Genomic DNA, 18070 nt, shown 5'->3' with positions numbered 1-18070 from the left:
AAAGTTAGTATGTTTTCCTACTCACCAGAAAGGGCAAGTAGGACCTAAAAATAGCTCGACTTCATAAAATTTACCTCCCAAATGCGAGCGGTCGAGTGGATTTGTCGAGCCCTGCCTAAGTTCCTACCCTGAAACTGTGTTGAAAATAAAACCCAATTGGCCTCTCTGGCCCCTGGTAAGAGCATTGTGACCTGAGAAGACCCCAAAGGGCTGCAGCACTTATTGTGCCACCCTTAGGGGCCCTGTACCCTGACACACACCCACTGCCTTTGCAGGCTGAGTGTCCTGGTGCAGACCTAAACAAAGAGTCGACATGGCGGCACACATCTTTGTGTGCCATGCCTGCAAACACACTGCCCTGGCATACATCAGTCACCCCTCTAGCTGGGTGCACTATGCCAGTGGTGTGGGCACAGGTGCATGAGCCCTGTGCCCCTACAGTTCCCATGGCCATTTCTGGGCACTGTGAGTGCAGTGATGCCATTAAGAGTATATGGTGCTGGGATGTTGTCTTTATGAACTCCACAGCGCCATGATGGCTACACTGAATACTGAGAAGGTTGATATCAAACCTCTCAGCACATTAAACCCACACTGATGCCAGTGTGGGTTTTAATGCCAAATGCACTACAGAGAGCATCTTAGAGATGCCCCCTGAAACCTAACCAACTCCCAGTGTCCTGACTGCGTGGCTACCGAGGCTGCCACCACCAGACATGTTTCTGGGCCCTGGGTCGAGAGCTTGCAGCTCACGGGGGCCTGAAACAATGCACAATCTGGGACAAGGTGCCAAGCCTCCTCCCCCAGGATGGGCAGGGGAAGCTTCAAAGGCATGCCGTCTCTTGTGAGCTTCCCCAGGCCAACTGCTGTACTCAGCAACTGGCCCCCACCGGTTCTGACCCCCACTCTGGTAGTAAGACAGGCGGGAAACCCTAGGTGAGGAAAGGGGGAGTGCCAGCCTGTGCCAACTCCACCTCTCCGGAGGGAGAGGCGAGGTGAAGCCCAACTCCGGGCTACCGCCATCTTGAGGATGGGGAGCCCTGCCCAATCAGAGATAGGCCCCTACCCCCCTCCCACAGGAGAGGAGCAGGATACGGGGTGTATTCACCCCAGGAGAGGGACCCATTGGTCCCTGCCTATGCCTTACCTGTAAAGCCCCTAAATTTAGTATTTAGGGACACCCTAAACCTTCCTTTCTCAGATGCCAATTTGAATACATGAAGAACAAGAAACAAGAAGACCTGCCGTGCAGCTGCTAACAAGAGGACGCCACCAACTGACTTGGCCCCAGAAACCTACAGACCTGTTGATCCTTGAACCTGCTCCTGCTAAACCCCGGCGTCTCCTGCGGGCAGAAACCTCAAACCCCGGAGTACCTGCCTGCCTTGCTCACCTAAAGACTGGGACTCCCATGAGCAGTGGTTCTGCTCAAACAGCAACAAACACTGGTTCCAGCCAGGAACCCTGAATCCAGCACACACTGCTCCTGCCAAGCCCTGCCTGTGCCTGATTGGACATAGACCATGAGGATGTCCCCCCGGTGACTGTGACCCGGATTCCAGTGCCCAAAGACCCTCCTCGACGATCCTGATGACGCCTGCAGCCTCCCAACCAGGGACCCCTCCAACCGCGACCAGCTGAGGGTAAGATTTCCCGATGACAAAAGACACCCCTGCACCCGGCGCCCCACTGACCCCTGTGCCCAACTCCTGGGTGCCTACCTATCCTCCAAGATCCCAACTTAGCTCTCGAAGTGATGGTCGCACCTGAAGAATCTCAGTCCCCGAGCCTGCAGCCTTTGTTCAACTCCCAAGTCTCCCATTGAATAACATTGAGCGCCCGACCACTGAAAAGCACCCTGCACCCAGCCACCCGTGTGCCCCTGTGTGAGAAAGTGCCATCTTTCTTGCTTGGTATGCCCCCACTTTTTGCTGATTTGCTGATGTGCTTTGACAGTGTGCCCTGGGCTCCTGCCTATCAGGTGCCCAGGGCCTGTGTTCCTTCCCTAAATCTGTGTTGAAACTAAATCCCAATTGGCATCTCTGGTCACCTGTCATCCCCTGGTAAGTGGTACCCTAGGTTCCCAGGGCATTGTGACCAGAGAAGACTCCTAAGGGCTGCAGCACTTATTGTGCCACCCTTAGGGGCCCTGACACACACACACACACACACTGCCTTTGCAGGCTGAGTGTCTTGGTGTAGATCTCAACAAAGAGTCGACATGGCACACATCCCTGTGTGCCATGCCCACAACCACACTGCCCTGGCATCCATCAGTCACCCCTCTAGCTGGGTGCACGATGCCAGTGGTGTGGGCACAGGTGCATGAGCCCTTTGCCCCTACAGTACCCAGGGCCATTCATGGGCACTGCAAGTGCAGTGCTGCCATTAAGAGTATATGGTGCTGGGAGGTTGTCATTACAAACTCCTCAGCGCCATGATGGCTTCACTGAAGACTGAGGAGTTTGGTATCAAACTTCTCAGCACATTAAACCCACACTGATGCCAGTGTAGGATTTAATGCCAAATGTATGACAGAGGGCAACTTAGAGTTGCCCCTGATCCTAACCTACAATCCACGTCTTGTCTGAGGCTGCCTAGGCTGCCACATAGCAGACATGTTGCTTGAGCCCTGGGTAGAGAACCATCCGCTCTCCTGGGCCTGCAACAATGCACGTCCTGGGCGAGTTGCTATGTCTCCTCCCCCAGGGTGGGCAGTGGAAGCTACAAAGGCATGCCCGCCTTTGTGACCTTCTCCAGACCACTTGCTGTACCCAGCAACTGGCCCCCACTGGTTCTGGCCCCCTCTCTGGTTGGAAGACTGGCAGGAAACCCTACGTGAGGAAAGGGGGTGTGCCGGCCTGTGCCAACCCCACCCCTCAGGTGGGAGAGGCGAGGTGAAGTACGACCCCGGGCTCTGGCCATCTTGAGGATGGGAAGCCCTGCCCAAGCAGAGATAGGCTCCTGCCCCCCTTCAACAGGAGAGGAGCAGGATAGGGGGGGTACTCACCCCAGGACAGGGACCTATTGGTCCCTGCCCTTCCCCTATCTGTAACACCCCTAAATTTAGTATTTAGAGGCACCCTGAACCTTCCTTCCTCAGATCCCGATTTGAAAACACGAAAGAAGATCAAGAAGACCACCTTCCGTGCAGCTGTTAACAAGAGGACAACACCAACTGACTTGGCCCCAGCCCTACAGGCCTGTTGATCCTTGAACCTGCTTCTGCTAAATCACGGCGTCTCCTGCGGACAGCAACCTTGAAAACCCCGGAGGACCTGCCTGCCTTGAACCTCTTAAAGACTGGGACTCCCATGAGCAGTTCTGCTCAAACAGCAACGCCCCTGGTGCCAGCCAGGAACTGCAAATCTAGCCCACTCTGCACCCGCTGAGCCCGGCCTCTGCCCGTGTGGACAAAGACCCTGATGACATCGCCCAGCGATTGTGACCTGAAATCAATTGCCCGAGGACCCTCCTCGACGACCCTGACGACGCCTGCAGTCTCACAACAGGAGACCTCTTCAACCGTGACCAGCAAAGGGTAAGATTTCCTGACGTTCAAAGACACCCCTGCACCCCGTGCCCCCGGCCCCATGTGCCCAACTCCTGGGTGTCTACCTATCCTCCAAGATCCCAACTTACCCGTCGAAGTGTTGGTCGCTCCTGAAGAATCTCCGTCCCCGAGCCTGCAGCCTTTGTTCACCTTCCAAGATCTCCATTGATTAACATTGAGCGCCCGACGGCTCAAAAGCACCCTGCACCCAGCCGCCCGATTGGCCCTGGTAGTGCAACCTTTGTCCTAATCTACTTCCCCCTTTGCCCTGAACAAGTGACCAGGAGCCCAGCTTCCACAGCCGCGTGGCCTGCTTGCCAGCAGCCACCAACCGCAACCCCCCCCTGCCTCTTATTGGATAACATTGGGCCTAACTACCTCTGCACCCGGCTGCCCCTGTGCCGCTGAGGGTGTGCACCAACTTTACCTACCTGACCCTGGGAGACCCTTGAGTCTATGCCCAGAACCTTAACTCTTCCAGTCGAGAACTTGCCCAAAAGCCATTAACTCACTTTTCTTCCAAAGGGTGACACTGACTGGTTTCACTTGGAAATTGTTTTAAGTTTTGAGTTTTGAAACTTTAAAATATTCATCTAAAATCAACTGACCAACGAATTCTGATTTACTCACCTGTTATGAGGCGAGAACCCAGTGCTGCATCCTGTAGCCCAGCGCTGACCCTGAAAAATTATTTTAACCGTACTTACCAGTAACTTGTATTTCGTTCCGTAGGAATCCATTGTCTGGTTTTCAACAGAAAAGTTTCCAACTGTCGCTTTTCACAAACTACAAATATTCCTTAAAAATCGCCTGTATGACTTAAACGCATTCTATCAATTTTTTACAGGATATGCACCAGTGCTGGATCCAGGATCCAACACTGAGTAAGAAAAAGTAACGTTAACATTACTTACCTGCTAAGTGAATTTTCTCCCATAGGATAACATTGGTGAATGAATGTGAAACAGTTTCTCAACTTTCAAAATACAATAATCTTCCTTAAAAATCACAACTGTAACCAAAACGCTATTACTCAATTGTTTACAGGTGATGTCCCAGGACGGAATCTACGATCCAGTCCTTTGGTTAGAAAAGTAATCCTTAAAGTAACTAATTGCATTTAACTAGAAATTTCCATTGAACTCAATTTCACATTGTGTTTGAAATTGTGTTGCCTATTGCAACAACAGTAGCTTTTGTATTTAAGTCTATTGCGTATTTGAAAAGTATTTAACTAAAGTAACTCCTTCTGAGAAAGTATATTTTAATACCTATTGTTGGTTCTAAAATAAAACTATATATTTTTTATACAAACAATTGGCCTAGAGTTCAGTTCTTGAGTCTGTGAGACCATTTGCTGACTGAGTGTGTACAACAAATGCATTACACTGTCCTCTGAAACTGCCTTACTGCTCGACCAAGCTACCACTTTAGCGAGTAAGGTTATAGCTAACTTTAGCCTCTGCCAAACCTGAGGGGACTGTGGACTCTGTGCACACTGTACCTTACTTTGGTCCGGTGTATACAGAGCCACTTTCTTACAACTATAACTCACTAAAATCTAAATTAAGATCAGGGTGAGGTCGAGCTCCTCAACCTGGTTCTCTATGCCATTGTTATGATTTTCACGAACAGCTTGAATCATGTTACAAGACATTGTAAAAAAGAAACTCCTTACCCCTAACTAAAGTGAGCTTTTATTTTTCTAAAATTCTAAAGGGACTTAACCAAGGCCCTAACAAGACTTTGACTAATTTGGAAAAATGTGTCAAATTCAAAAAATCTGAATTCTAAACACAATTTAAGAGTTTTGTTGTGTGATCAACTGCCGACCAATGTCAGTCCCAAAAATGCAAAGTTGTATATCCCACTGCTGATCAACCTCTGTGCACAATATACCTTATTTTGCTATAGTATATTCAGAGTCCAGTGGAACCCCAAAGGTGAGGAGAGGTGAAAGGCGATAGCACCTTGTTCTCTATTTTTGGTAGTTTGGGCGATAAATAAGGCTTTATCTGAGGGTAATGTTAAGCATTTGTTGTACACACTCGGGCAGCAAATGATGTCACACACTCAAAGACTGACCTCAGGCTTACCCCTTCAGGGACCTTGTTGTCAGAAGACACCATTGACTGTCAGCTTCGTGGCTCCGTGCTTCTTGCATGGAAAGTCGTGAAAAGTACTGACATCGGCATGCTGAGGTGGCGCCTTTATAGACTACGGGGACGTCTCAATGACTGAGATGACGACGTCAAGCAGTGTCGACCAATGAAACCTATAGTTGTACGGTGGTACAGCTCAAGAAAAATCTTCCGGATCCAGTCTGACACTGGGAAGTTTAAAGGTAAGAGCAGCTAGATCATGTCTCTACCAGATAAGGTGTTACTGAAGGTAAGAAATTTGTCCAGGTCTTCTTCACTGTTCCAGCTACAGAACTGGAGCTCTCCAGAAGCTGTCAGTACATTGCATGATGGAATAGGGAAACCCTCCTAATCTGCTATGTATCTGGCTACATTGCCCTATATTTAGGTTATGTTTTTGAAGTCAAGTCAGGGTTCGGAATATACTGCTAAATGGTGTACTCTAACATTAAGGGTTTTGCAATATGGATCTTTCCTAGATTCACATGCTGTGCATTACTCTTTCATTTAGTGGTTGGGGATGGAATTGCCCCTTTATTGTCTAACTCCTGCCCCTTGAGTGTCGAAGGCTACCATTTGGAACCATGACTCCTTACATGGTGTTGGACGCATACCCTCGAATGCACTCTGGGTCTACATGTTTAGGTTCTCCCCCCGCCTTTTTGTAACATTACGAAATGAAGAGCTTTTTAAAATATATTTTCCAAGTTCCTCCATTACAATTTACCTTGTTTCTCAAAGTGGGAGAATTGCGTGGGAATACAGAAAATTCTTTAAGCTGCTAAACTACTCTGACAGGTAAGTAACCATTACATTTTGCAGCATGCACCCTTTCTGCATGATCATGCTGTGCATGGATTTTATAGCGATTTTCGGTACCCACGGAGGCAGAACTGAAATGAGTATGTTTGTGAACAGATGTTTTACTACTTGTTGTTTCATTTGTGCTTCTTTGTTCGCTTTTCTGTCCATGCAGTAATGTCTTGTACATTGTAGGCCATGTGACTGCCCAACAGGTGTCATTAAGAGCGACATTAGTAAAGAAAACTAGTGTTGCTCCAATATTTCTTTTTCAGTGTACCCTTGGTTTTTACCCCAGTGCTTCTCTGGCTGCCCTGTAGCCTATTCGGATTCTCTGAACTATTCCGCATTGTGGTGGTCCCTTGGAGACTGGAAAGCCTGTGTTTGCTGGTGGAGGGAAATTATGAATTGATTTTCTTTCTTGATTTCTTTAGTTTCTGCATGTAATATGTCTGCTCCTCTGACATTCACCATGCGAAGGACCTTTTCTGCTTGTGATTTTGTTTTTTAGGAAAAAAGGCAGCTGTATAGTTTGACACAGAAGTGTTAATTTTCTTTTTCTGAGAAATTGTGAATTTTTTCTTTTCACTGCTCTTCCTTTATGTATTTGCAAATGATGTTCCTGTGTTGAGTGCTTGCTGTCAGTAACTCTTCTTAAATATGTTATGGCAATCAGGAAAGCTATTGTAAAAGTTAAGCATTTGAAGTTTTATCTTCTGGACGGACTCAAAAGGTGGTGCATTTGTATAAACGCCTATCAATACTTTTTAATGTTAATATTATGGGGCCCTTCAAGCCTTAGGAAGGGGAATGATTCAAGGATGTTAATCTATAGAAGATGAAAGTCTTGGAGAATTGTAGTTGCAGGTAAGTAACTTACTTCTGCTTCTATAAGGGGTCAGAGGGCATGGCACTGGTTAATTTTGTCAAATTGTGCTCTTGGTTTACTCTCTTAAAATTACACTTTTGATACATGCATCGATTGAGAATAATGCTCATTGGAAAAAGACCAAGTGTAAATAACTGTTTCTGAAATTGCATTTTGGCTTTGAGTAGGTGTGTGGTTGATATTAGAGTGCTGTTGCAAATGCAACAGACTAATCTGTAGTAAGTTAAAACTATTCAATGTAAAATCGGTGACTAATTTGCTGTGATTCTGTTTCAGTGTGCTGTATCAGCAGCAGAATCAGCCTATGGATGCTTTACAGGCCTACATTTGTGCTGTTCAGTTAGATCATGGTCATGCTGCAGCTTGGATGGATCTAGGCACACTGTACGAGTCCTGTAACCAGCCTCAGGATGCTATTAAATGCTACTTAAATGCAACCAGAAGCAAAAATTGTAGTAATACCTCTGCACTTGTAGCACGGATTAAGTATTTACAGGTAAACTTCTACGCTTTCTAATATATTTAATTAGATGGGGAAGTGTGTGTTGAGCTGAGAGAGGGAAGAATATGTAATTTCATGCATCTTTGTTTCATCATGTTTCATATATCAAGCATCTTGTAATGTTTCCATTTTAGTTGTTCATTGATGCATAATTAGCCATGCATTTGTCACACAAACTCAGTTAATTTCAATTGCTATTGCAATAGCATATAGTAGAAATTCCAAAAAGGACACATTGTACTATTGTTTGCAATTCAGAAATTGCGAAATAATTAAACCTGTGAATTAAAAAGCTCAACTCTTTTATTTGTCAAAAAGATTGATATTCTGGTCACCGTCTTTTCTCTTTCGTACCTTTCTGAATTTTCCCAGATTGAATTCTTATGCTCTGTAAAACATAATCATCAACAAAATTTAGTAAGATTTAGTGGACTTTCTCTTACTAAAGTAGGCGTGTTAAATTTGCTTTTTACATAATTTCTCCTAGGCTCAGTTGTGTAACCTCCTACAAGGTAGTCTCCAGAATAAAACTAAATTACTTCCTAGTATTGAGGAGGCATGGAGCCTACCAATACCCGCAGAGCTTACCTCCAGGCAGGGTGCCATGAACTCAGCACAGCAGGTGAGAAGTTGGGTTATGTTCTGCAGGTGCCCAGCTTTAAGGGTTCTTTTCAATCTTTAGTTTCTTTATTTTTTGTGGAGTGCAGGACTGGCTTTCAGTAATTTGAAATATGAAGTCTATCTTAAAAAGCCTTTCTTTACTCGAGGGTTTTGCCCAGAACATGAAGCTAATATTGGGACCAGTAGAGAGAACCTTGGGAAATTTCTGATGGAACAAAATGTTACTTTTTTGTACTGAAATTTGTGCGTATGATAAAGTAAAGGTTCATATTTCTTCACTGACATTTTGATTGTGATATTCATTGTTCTTGCAGATTTTTTTCATTCCGTTACCTTTTTTGCTTTTTCGTTGCAGTTCATTGTTTCTAGTATATGAAAAAAAGTGTAAAAGATGTTGATTTTTTTTCTTCTGCTCTTAGGCTTGTAAACCTCATCATCCGAATACTGAACCCGTATTGGGTCTCAGTCAAACATCAGTTTCACAACAATCCTTGTCACTACACATGGTTCCTTCTAGCCAAGTAGACGACCTGTCCAGTCCAGCAAAAAGGAAAAGAACATCTAGTCCAACTAAGGTAGATGGATGTCTTGACGAATTGTCAACTCCAAGTGTGTTTTAACGTGGTACTTGCAAGGGTTTCTTATGTTATGTATTTTGAAGTTTGTGTCGCACATATTCTGCCATTGATATGATCTCATGGTGCTATGTGCACTAAGATGCCTTTCCAACTGATTCAGAGGTAAATATCTTAGATTGAAGTCTGAATTAGCTAACCATGTGTTGAGAGCAATTTGTGCTTGTTCTGTTCTTGGTACACCGTATTCAACTGTGGGCGTATAGTTATCCAGTATTGAGGTATCTTTAATAGATTCACATGCCTGAATCATTCCCCGTTGCTGAGAAAGAACCAAAAGTCAGCTCCAACCAATCAGCTACCAGCACCTTCTATAACGCACTCAGCAAATGTAGTTCTCCTCAAATTTTCATCGCACGTCATGTGGAAGGAAGTCTCCCTGAGTGCCACTCAGTTTCTTCTCCAACTCTTTAGAATGTCTGACAGAAAAGCTCTTTTCAAACCCTGCAAGACCTGTGATAAGAAGGTCCATGTTGATGACCAACATACGGACTGCATTTATTGCCTTTATCCGAAGCATGAGGCAAAATATTGCAAGATATTCTGTACTTTACCTACCAAGATCCTTAGGGATAGAGAGGCAAGACTGCCTTTATTTCTCAAATTGTCTTCGACTGAGGAGGATGGCCGAGCCTCTACTTCTAGCAAGAGCTAGGTCTCATGACAGCTCTTCAAGTGAGGGAAGAAAACACCATAAATCTTCCCATGAGGTTTCTGACCCTTCACAGAGGTCACCTAAGCTTTCCTCTGGGTCAACTCTGTCTCCACCCTCTATACATTAGTCAAGGAGTCTAAAATAACATCTTCAAAAACCGTGAATAAAGAACATCTCAAATCTGTCACTTTGACTCCATCGTCAATGTTTTTGGTGACTTCTTCTGCCCCATCGTCGACTGCTACTGTCTCGACGGCCATTACCTCTCCTATTCTGTCTACCAGGATCTTAATCACAGCCAAAAAGCCAGTTCTTGAGGAATAGTAGACGAGGAAATCATCGAAGAAGCCCCCGTCGACGACCACACCGTCTACGTCGAGTCCATCGATGACGGTACCGTCGACAAATCCTCCACCGTCGACGAAGGTATTACCATCGACTAAGTCTACTACGTCGTCGTCTGCCCAGTCGACGATGACACTGTCGACCACTGTTCCGTCAACGCCAGCATCTTTGGTGAAGAGTCCGTCGACGATGGACGTACCAATTCAATTGAACTTATCTACGGTGATCACTATACCTTCACAGTCAACCCCAATGTTGTCTGTATCTTCCTTACTCAAGACTTTCCAAAGATAACAGGATTATAGTAAGATTTCGCCACTTCTGCCTTGGCACATTTTAGAAACCTACGTTGAAGATGATGACTCTGAGGACGAAGATGATGAGGGAACATTTGGCTCAGCTCACCATCCTTCTGAGCTTAACATCAAGTGTCAAGAGGATAGTAATGATAACCAGTATTATCAGGAACAGCTCATGGTTCTGGATAGACAGGCCGGTAGGGCTGGGGCCAAGTCATTTGGTGTCGTCATGTTAGCAGCTGCACAGGGGTCTTCTTCATGATCTTCTTTCTTCTTTTCTTATCGGGATCTGAGGAAGGAAGGTTCAGGATGACCCTAAATACTGAATTTAGGGGCGTTAAAAGTAGAGGAAGGGCAGGGACCAATAGGCCCCTGTCCTGGGGTGAGTACACCCCCTAGCATGCTCCTCCTCTGTGGTAGGGGGGCAGGAGCCTTACTGTGATTGAGCAGGGCTCCCCATCTTCAAGATGGCCGGAGCCCGGGGTCGTGCTTCACCTCGCCTCTCCCACCTGAGGGGTGGGGTGGCACAGGCTGGCACTCCCCCCTTCCTGACGTAGGGTTTTCCGCCAGTCTTCCCGCCAATGTGGGGGTCAGAACTGGTGGGGGCCAGTTGCTGAGCACAGCAAGTGGTCTGGAGAAGCTCACAAGGGCGGCAGGCCTTTGAAGCTTCCCCCTGCCGATCCTGGGGGAGGAGACCTAGCACCTCGCCCAGTATGTGCATTGTTGCAGGCCCAGGAGAACAGGGGGCTCTCCACCCAGGGTACCAGCAACATGGCTGCTGTTTATTTATTTATTTATGCATTTTTATAAAGCGCAGACTTTACCCGAATGTTTCAGAGCGCTTCACAATAGGAACAAAACTGATAGATGAGGGGAAGATTGCAAGTGAACGAATTACAAAAGCAAACATTAAGTTAATTGAGGCAAAAATGACAATTGTGAGCAAACAAAATACAAGAGGTAGCAAACGGTGCATTACAGGAGGAAAACGTGACGTGTGCAGGTTACAAAGCGTACAAAGTACAAGTAGAAGTATAATAACTGCAGTAAATGGCAGACACTCAAGCACAAGAACAAACGTTACGTAGGCAATGGTGGCACTTGTGCAAGTATCTAAAGCAAACAAATGTAAGAGGTAGCAAACAGTTTGTTACACGAGAAAAGTGACATGTGCATGATACAAACGAGTACCAAACACAGGTAGAAGGATAATACTGCAAAAACTGGCAGAACACACTGGGAAGGCACTTCCATAGTCATGAAGAAAAGGATTCTCTATAATGGAAGGTCTTCCTTCAGATAATAGAGAGGGTGTGAATTAGATTTGGAAGTGTCTTTGAAGGAGGAGAACTTTGAGGTCAGTTTTAAAGGCCTGGGAGGAGGTGGTGGTCCGGAGCGAAGGCGGAAGTGAGTTCCAGATTCTCACTGCGTTGCCTGAAAAGGATTGGGCCATAAATCTTTCCTTCTTGAAAGTGGGACGTTCAAGCAGAACATTTTCGGCATTACGTGATGGTCTAGAGCCTCCAGAGAGTTCCAGTTTATTCGCCAGGTAGCAAGGAGAGGAGGAGTGCAAGGCTTTGTCGGTGATACAAGCAGTCTTGTAGATAGATCTTGCCTCGATGGGAAGCCAGAGGAGGGTGGATAGCATGGGTGTGATGTGGTTGCTGCTTTTGGCCCCATAAATGAAGCGAGCTGCTGAATGGAGAATAGATTTAAGGGGGTACAGGTGGGATTTGGGGAGGCCTGTGAGAAGAGAATTGCAGTAGTCCAGTCTGGAGAGGACCAGCGATTGGACCAGGGTTTTAAGGTCTTGCTCCAGGAAGAAGCGACAAATTCCCCAAAGAAGGCGCAGTTGGTATCGAGCAGACTTTGCAATGGAGTTGATGTGGGAGATTAGATGGAGTTTTTTGTCGAGTATGACACCCAGGGATTTTGCACTGTCAACAACGATGTGTTTATTGTTAAGAAGATTCAACAAATCCATCCATGATTGAACCAGGGGAGGAGAGAGTGAGGAGGAGAGGAGGAAGAATTCCGTTTTGGAGGGATTCAGAATCAGTTGATGTGTTGACATCCAGTTTTGAATGGAGTCAAGAGTAGAGCTTAGGACGGAGAGATCGCGAGTGGAGGCAACCTTGAGGTAGATTTGAGTGTCGTCTGTGTAGAGATGATAGTGGACCCCGGATTTACTTAGATCTCCAAGGGGTTCTAAATAGAGATTGAACAGTGTTGGTGCAAGTATAGAGCCTTGAGTAACACCTTGACCTACCGCCGAAGGAGGTGAAAGACTTTGCTATTTTGATAATTTGGGATCTATCTGAGAGGAAGGAAGCAAACCATTTAAGCACAGTGCCCTCCTTGCCCATTCTCTGTTGAAGAGTGTTGAGGAGAGTGTTGTGGTTGACCGTGTCAAAGGCTGCAGAAAGGCAAGGAGAATTAGAAAACAAGACCCTCCCGAATAGAGTATCCTCAGCGCATCATCAATCACTTGCAGCAGGGCTGTTTCAGTGCTGCAGTTTTTAATGAAGACGGACTGAAAATTGTCAAGAAGATCATTGTCCTTGATATACCGAGAGAGTTGTTTCGCTACACATCTTTCTGTGATCTTCGCAAGAAAGGGAAGGATAGTGATGGGGCGGAAGTTGTTGAGGTCATTCGCATCAGCAGTGGGATTTTTAAGCAGAGGGGTGACCTGCCCAGTTTTGAAGGGGACAGGAAGGGAGCCTTGACAGAGGGAGAGGTTGACTAGTGGTCCTATAGGGAAGAGAATGGGTATAGAAGTCAATGGCAATGGCACTAGGGATGGGGTCAAGAGAATGGTTGGAAGGCTTTGTTTCGCGGATGCAATAGAGGGCATCTTCAGAGATGGGGTCAAAGTTCTGCCAAATGACTAGTGATTTGCGCTCCTCTGTAGGGATAGGACGAGCGACCTGATCCACCAGTGATTTCACTTTTTTGTGAAAGAAAACACCGAAATCCGCTGCTTTCTTTGTAGAATCCTCCAGCTTGGATGGGGGAGGGAGGGGGGGGGGGAGAAAGCTGTTAGTATTCTTGAAGAGATCAAATAGTTTTTTCGGTCTATTTTTGGCTGAATCAAGGAGGGTTCTGAAGTGCGACGCTTTCCCAAGGAAGATGTGCTTGTGGTACTTGGATCTTGCTGAATGAAGCGTGGTCAAATTATTGGTGGAGGGCGCTTGCCTCCATTGTATCTCCAGGAGTCTTAGGTGCTTCCTTTCTTCATAGAAGGATTTGTTGAACCAAGGTGCTGAGGGAATGGGCCTTTCCTTTTTGCTTTGGAGAGGAGCGACGTTATTGATTTACACTGTGAGGCATTGGGAGGGGAGTTCGCCAACATCTAGGTTCGGATCTAGCCTTGGAAGTGATAGCAAAGCTGAATCACAGAGGGAGACGATGTCAATATTTTTAGTGTCCCGGAACCAGGAGGTAGCCCTCTTAGGTTGGCCAAGAGTTGTAGAGGGTGCAAGGTGAAGAGAGAATGGTTTGAGGAGGTGGTCAGACCAGTCTACATGAATAGGGGTAGCGATAGAGAGCATGCCTGCTTTAGAAATAACAATGTCCAGGATTGAGCCCTTGGAGTGTGTGGATTCTGTGCAGTGTTGGATAAGATCGTTTGCAGAGAGAAAGTTGGCCAGCGAATTTGCGGAAGAGTCTTGTTGGTAAGCCCCAGTGGAGATTTAAGTCACCCACGAAGGTCTGATTGTCACTTTGCGAGTATTGGTCGCTGATGAAGTCAGTGAGCTACTCCAAAAACGAAGGGCTGCTGCCAGGCAGGCGGTAAACCGCATGGAATCTATTGGGTGAGCGGAGGTGAAGTTGAAGCTCAAGAGATAGGCATTCAAAAGTGCGGAAGGAGCTGATAGGAAAAGCCTTAAGTTGAAGGGAGTTTCTAAAGATGACTGCAACACCTCCCCCAACTTTTTCAGTTCTGTCATTTCTAAAAATCGAGTAGCCTGTGGGTAATAGGAGATCAAACATAGAGTGAGAGGTATCGTTGAACCAGGTCTCTGTGAGGGAGAGCATGTGAATATTGTGAATGGTGATGGTATCGGAGACTTCAAGTTTGTGTTTTCTTGCAGATCTGCAGTTGTGGAACAGACAGAGCAGCTCTGTCAAGACTGTTTTGGTGACGTGGGCACTTGGGCTATGAAGAGTGATCGGGTTAATGTACTTAGACGGGGTCCACTGGCGGGTTTAGGTGGACGCTTGGCTTTGACAGAGGAGATCGTCGGAATAGTGTAGATAGTTGGGTTACTCAAGTCAAGTCAAGTCAGAGATTTTATATAGCGCACTACATACCCAGAGGGTCCCAAGGCGCTTAGGGAGGGGTGGGGGATTACTTGTCAAATATCCACGTTTTAAGTTGCTTTCTGAATGCTAGGTGGTTCTGGGTAAGGCGAAGGTAAGTGGGAAGTGAGTTCCATGTTTTAGCTGCCAGGTAGGAGAAGGATCTACCTCCCATGGTGGTTTTGTTGATGCGAGGTACAGTGGCAAGGGCTTGGTTGGAAGATCGTAGTTGGCGGGAGGGGGTGTAGAAGGACAGTCGTGTGTTGAGGCATTCTGGTCCGATTTTGTAGAGTGCTTTGTGTGCGTGGGTTAGGAGCCGGAAAGTGATCCTCTTATTGACGGGAAGCCAGTGGAAGTTTTTCAGGTGTCCAGATGTGTTCTTTACGCGGGATGTCTAATATGATCCTGGCTGAGGCGTTTTGGATTCGTTGGAGTTTTTTCTGGAGTTTAGCGGTAGTACCTGCGTAGAGGGTGTTTCCGTAGTCCAGTCGGCTCGTGACCAGAGCGTGGGTGACCGTTTTCCTAGTTTCGGTGGGGATCCAGCGAAATGTTTTTTTGAGCATGCGCAGAATGTTGAAGCAGGATGAGGAGACGGCGTTGACTTGTCTGTTCATTGAAAGTGAGGAATCAAGGATGACGCCTAGGTTCCGTGCGTGGTCTGTCGGGATGGGTGCTTTTCCAAGGGCTTCTGGCCACCAAGAGTCGTCCCATGCGGAGGGGGATGTACCTAAGATGAGGACTTCTGTTTTATCTGAGTTCAGTTTCAGACGGCTGTGTTTCATCCATTCGGCAACTTCTTTCATTCCTTCGTGTAGGTTATTTTTGGCGGTGCTAGGGTCATTGGTGAGTGAAAGGATCAGTTGAGTGTCATCCGCGTAGGAGATGATGTTGAGGTTGTGTTGGCGGGCGATGGCCGCGAGGGGGCTCATGTATACGTTGAAAAGGGTGGGGCTGAGTGAAGATACTTGTGGTACACCGCAGATGACTTCAGTGGCCTCTGACTTGAATGGTGGAAGGCGGACTCTCTGGGTTCTTCCGGTGAGGAACGAGGTGATCCATTCAAGTGCTTTTCCTTGGATTCCGATGTTTCTGAGGCGCTGTAGAAGGGTGCTATGGCAGACTGTGTCGAAGGCTGCGGAGAGGTCGAGGAGGATGAGGGCGACTGTGTCTCCATTGTCCAGTAGCGTTCGAATGTCGTCTGTTGCTGCGATGAGGGCGGTCTCAGTGCTGTGTTTTGCTCGGAATCCGGACTGTGAGGGGTCGAGGGATTTGTTGGCTTCGAGGAAGGCGGCGAGCTGGTTGTTGATAGCTTTCTCGATGACTTTGGCTGGGAATGGAAGGAGCGAGATGGGGCGGTAATTTTTGAGTTCGGTGGGGTCCGCTGTGGGTTTTTTCAGAAGGGCGCTGAGTTCAGCGTGTTTCCAGCTTTCCGGGAAGGTGGCGGAGTTGAAGGAGCAGTTGATGACGTTCTCGGAGGTGCGGTGCTATGATGGAGTCTGCTTTGTTGAAGATGTGGTGAGGGCATGGGTCAGTGGGGGATCCTGAGTGGATGGAGTTCATCAGGCAGATGGTGTCCTCAGTGGAGATTGGGCTCCAGTCGTTAAGGATGTTCAAGGGGGGTGAATGTTCAGCAAATGGTTGGGTGGGTTGGTCTCCGGGTTGGTTGTCGAAGCTGTTGTGGATGTCTGCAATTTTGTTGTGGAAGAATGAAGCTAGTGAGTCGCAGAGGGCTTGAGAGGGGGTGATGTCATTGGAGTTGGCCGAGGGATTGGTAAATTCCTTGACGATGTTGAAAAGTTCCTTTCTGTTGTGGGCGTTGTTATCTAGTCGATCCTTGAAGGCGGTTTTCTTGGCCTTTCGGATTAGTTGGTGGTGTATGCGAGTGGCGTTTTTGAAGGCGTTCTTGGTGTTGGTGGTTGGGTCTTTTTTCCAGGCCTTCTCAAGGGAGCGGCAGAGTTTCTTGGACTTCTTAAGATCATCGTTGAACCATGAGGCCTTCTTGCTGCCAGGTTTGTTTTGTCGTTTTTTCAGTGGTGCTAGGATGTCAGCGCTGTTGGATAACCATAGGGGGAGGTTGGTGGCGGCTTGGTCGGGGTTTGAAGAGTGGGCTGGGGGGTTTAGAAGGAGTGATGAGGAGATCTGGTCGATGGTGATTTTGTTCCAGTTTCTTTGCAGAGTTGGTTGGGGGTGGTTGATGGGTTTGGGCTTGTTGTAGGTAAAGTGAACGCAGCTGTGGTCAGTCCAGAGGAGAGCCGTAGTGGGGCTGAAGGAGACGTGATTGCTGGAGGTGAAGATAGGGTCGAGAGTGTGGCCTGCGATGTGGGTGGGGGAAGTGACCAGTTGTTTAAGTCCGAGGTTGGCGAGGTTGTCCAAGAGGGTGGTGGAGTTGCGGTCGTTGTTCTTTTCAAGGTGAAAATTGAGGTCTCCAAGAAGGATGTAATCTTTGGAGGGGAGCGCGTGTGGAGTGATGAAGTCCGTGATGTCTTCACTGAATTGTGCGCGGGGTCCTGGTGGCCTGTAAAGGAGGGTGCCTCTGAGTGTGGTCTTGGGGTCGATGTGGATCTGGAAGTGAAGGTGTTCAGAGTTGGCGAGATTGACGTCTGAGCTGGTTGAGATGTGGATGGATTTTTTATGGACGATAGCGATTCGTCCTCCTGTGTGGCCGGTACGGTCCTTGCGTATGATCTTATAATCTTCTGGGATGGCAATGGTGATGTCTGGGGCGGAGGAAGCGTTCATCCATGTTTCTGTTAGGAAGGCGACGTCTGGAGAGATGGTGTCTAGTAGGTTCCATAGGTCAATGGCGTGCCTGTGGACCGAGCGGGTGTTGAGAAGGATGCATTGTAGGTGGTTGGGGTCGGGAATCTGTTGTGTGAGCGTAGCGGAGTTGGTGACGGTACAGATGAATTTGCAGGAGTAGCATGAGAAAGGTCCATGGGTGTGTCCAGGAGCGGCTTGGACGCAGTTGGTGGAGCGGCCGGGGTTAAGGGCTAGGAGGGTGGTGGCATCGTAAGTAATGCGGGAGGGCTGGGCAATGCGAGGGCCAGGGGGTATGGCGCTGGGCGCGGTCCAGGCGCGGACGGGCGTAGACGGGCTTACCTTTGGCGCACCTTCGGCGCAGATTGGGCGCGGTCGCTGCGCGCGAACGTTGCGCGCGGGAACAACTGTCATATATGGGTAGTGGAGGGGGAGGGGCGAGGGCGACTCAGCTGGGAGGCGGGGTGGGCACACGAGGACGACAACAACAAACAAAATGGAGGCGGAGGGGGGAGCACAGCGGAGCGCTAGAGGCAAACGCGCTAACAAAGTCAAACACAGCAGTAT

The 18070-nt window shown here is 47.6% G+C and overlaps 1 protein-coding gene across 1 annotated transcript in view; it reads left to right on the top strand.

Moving 5' to 3' along the window:
* Positions 1 to 10638, top strand: part of LOC147666339 (lysine-specific demethylase 6A-like) — a gene marked incomplete at both ends in the record, with an annotated part of 314997 nt that extends 304359 nt beyond the window's left edge. Inside the window, 4 exons of the mRNA XM_086949119.1 lie at positions 7661 to 7880; positions 8374 to 8508; positions 8927 to 9116; positions 10483 to 10638. Of these exons, the coding sequence (XP_086805245.1) occupies positions 7661 to 7880; positions 8374 to 8508; positions 8927 to 9116; positions 10483 to 10638 (701 nt within the window). The remainder of the gene's footprint in view (positions 1 to 7660; positions 7881 to 8373; positions 8509 to 8926; positions 9117 to 10482) is intronic.
* Between the last annotated feature and the right edge of the window lie 7432 nt (positions 10639 to 18070).

This window comes from Lissotriton vulgaris, unplaced genomic scaffold, assembly GCF_964263255.1.
Source record: "Lissotriton vulgaris unplaced genomic scaffold, aLisVul1.2 SCAFFOLD_2420, whole genome shotgun sequence".
In the NCBI taxonomy this organism is placed as follows: domain Eukaryota; kingdom Metazoa; phylum Chordata; class Amphibia; order Caudata; family Salamandridae; genus Lissotriton; species Lissotriton vulgaris.
This window is presented reverse-complemented; position numbering and strand designations above follow the sequence as displayed.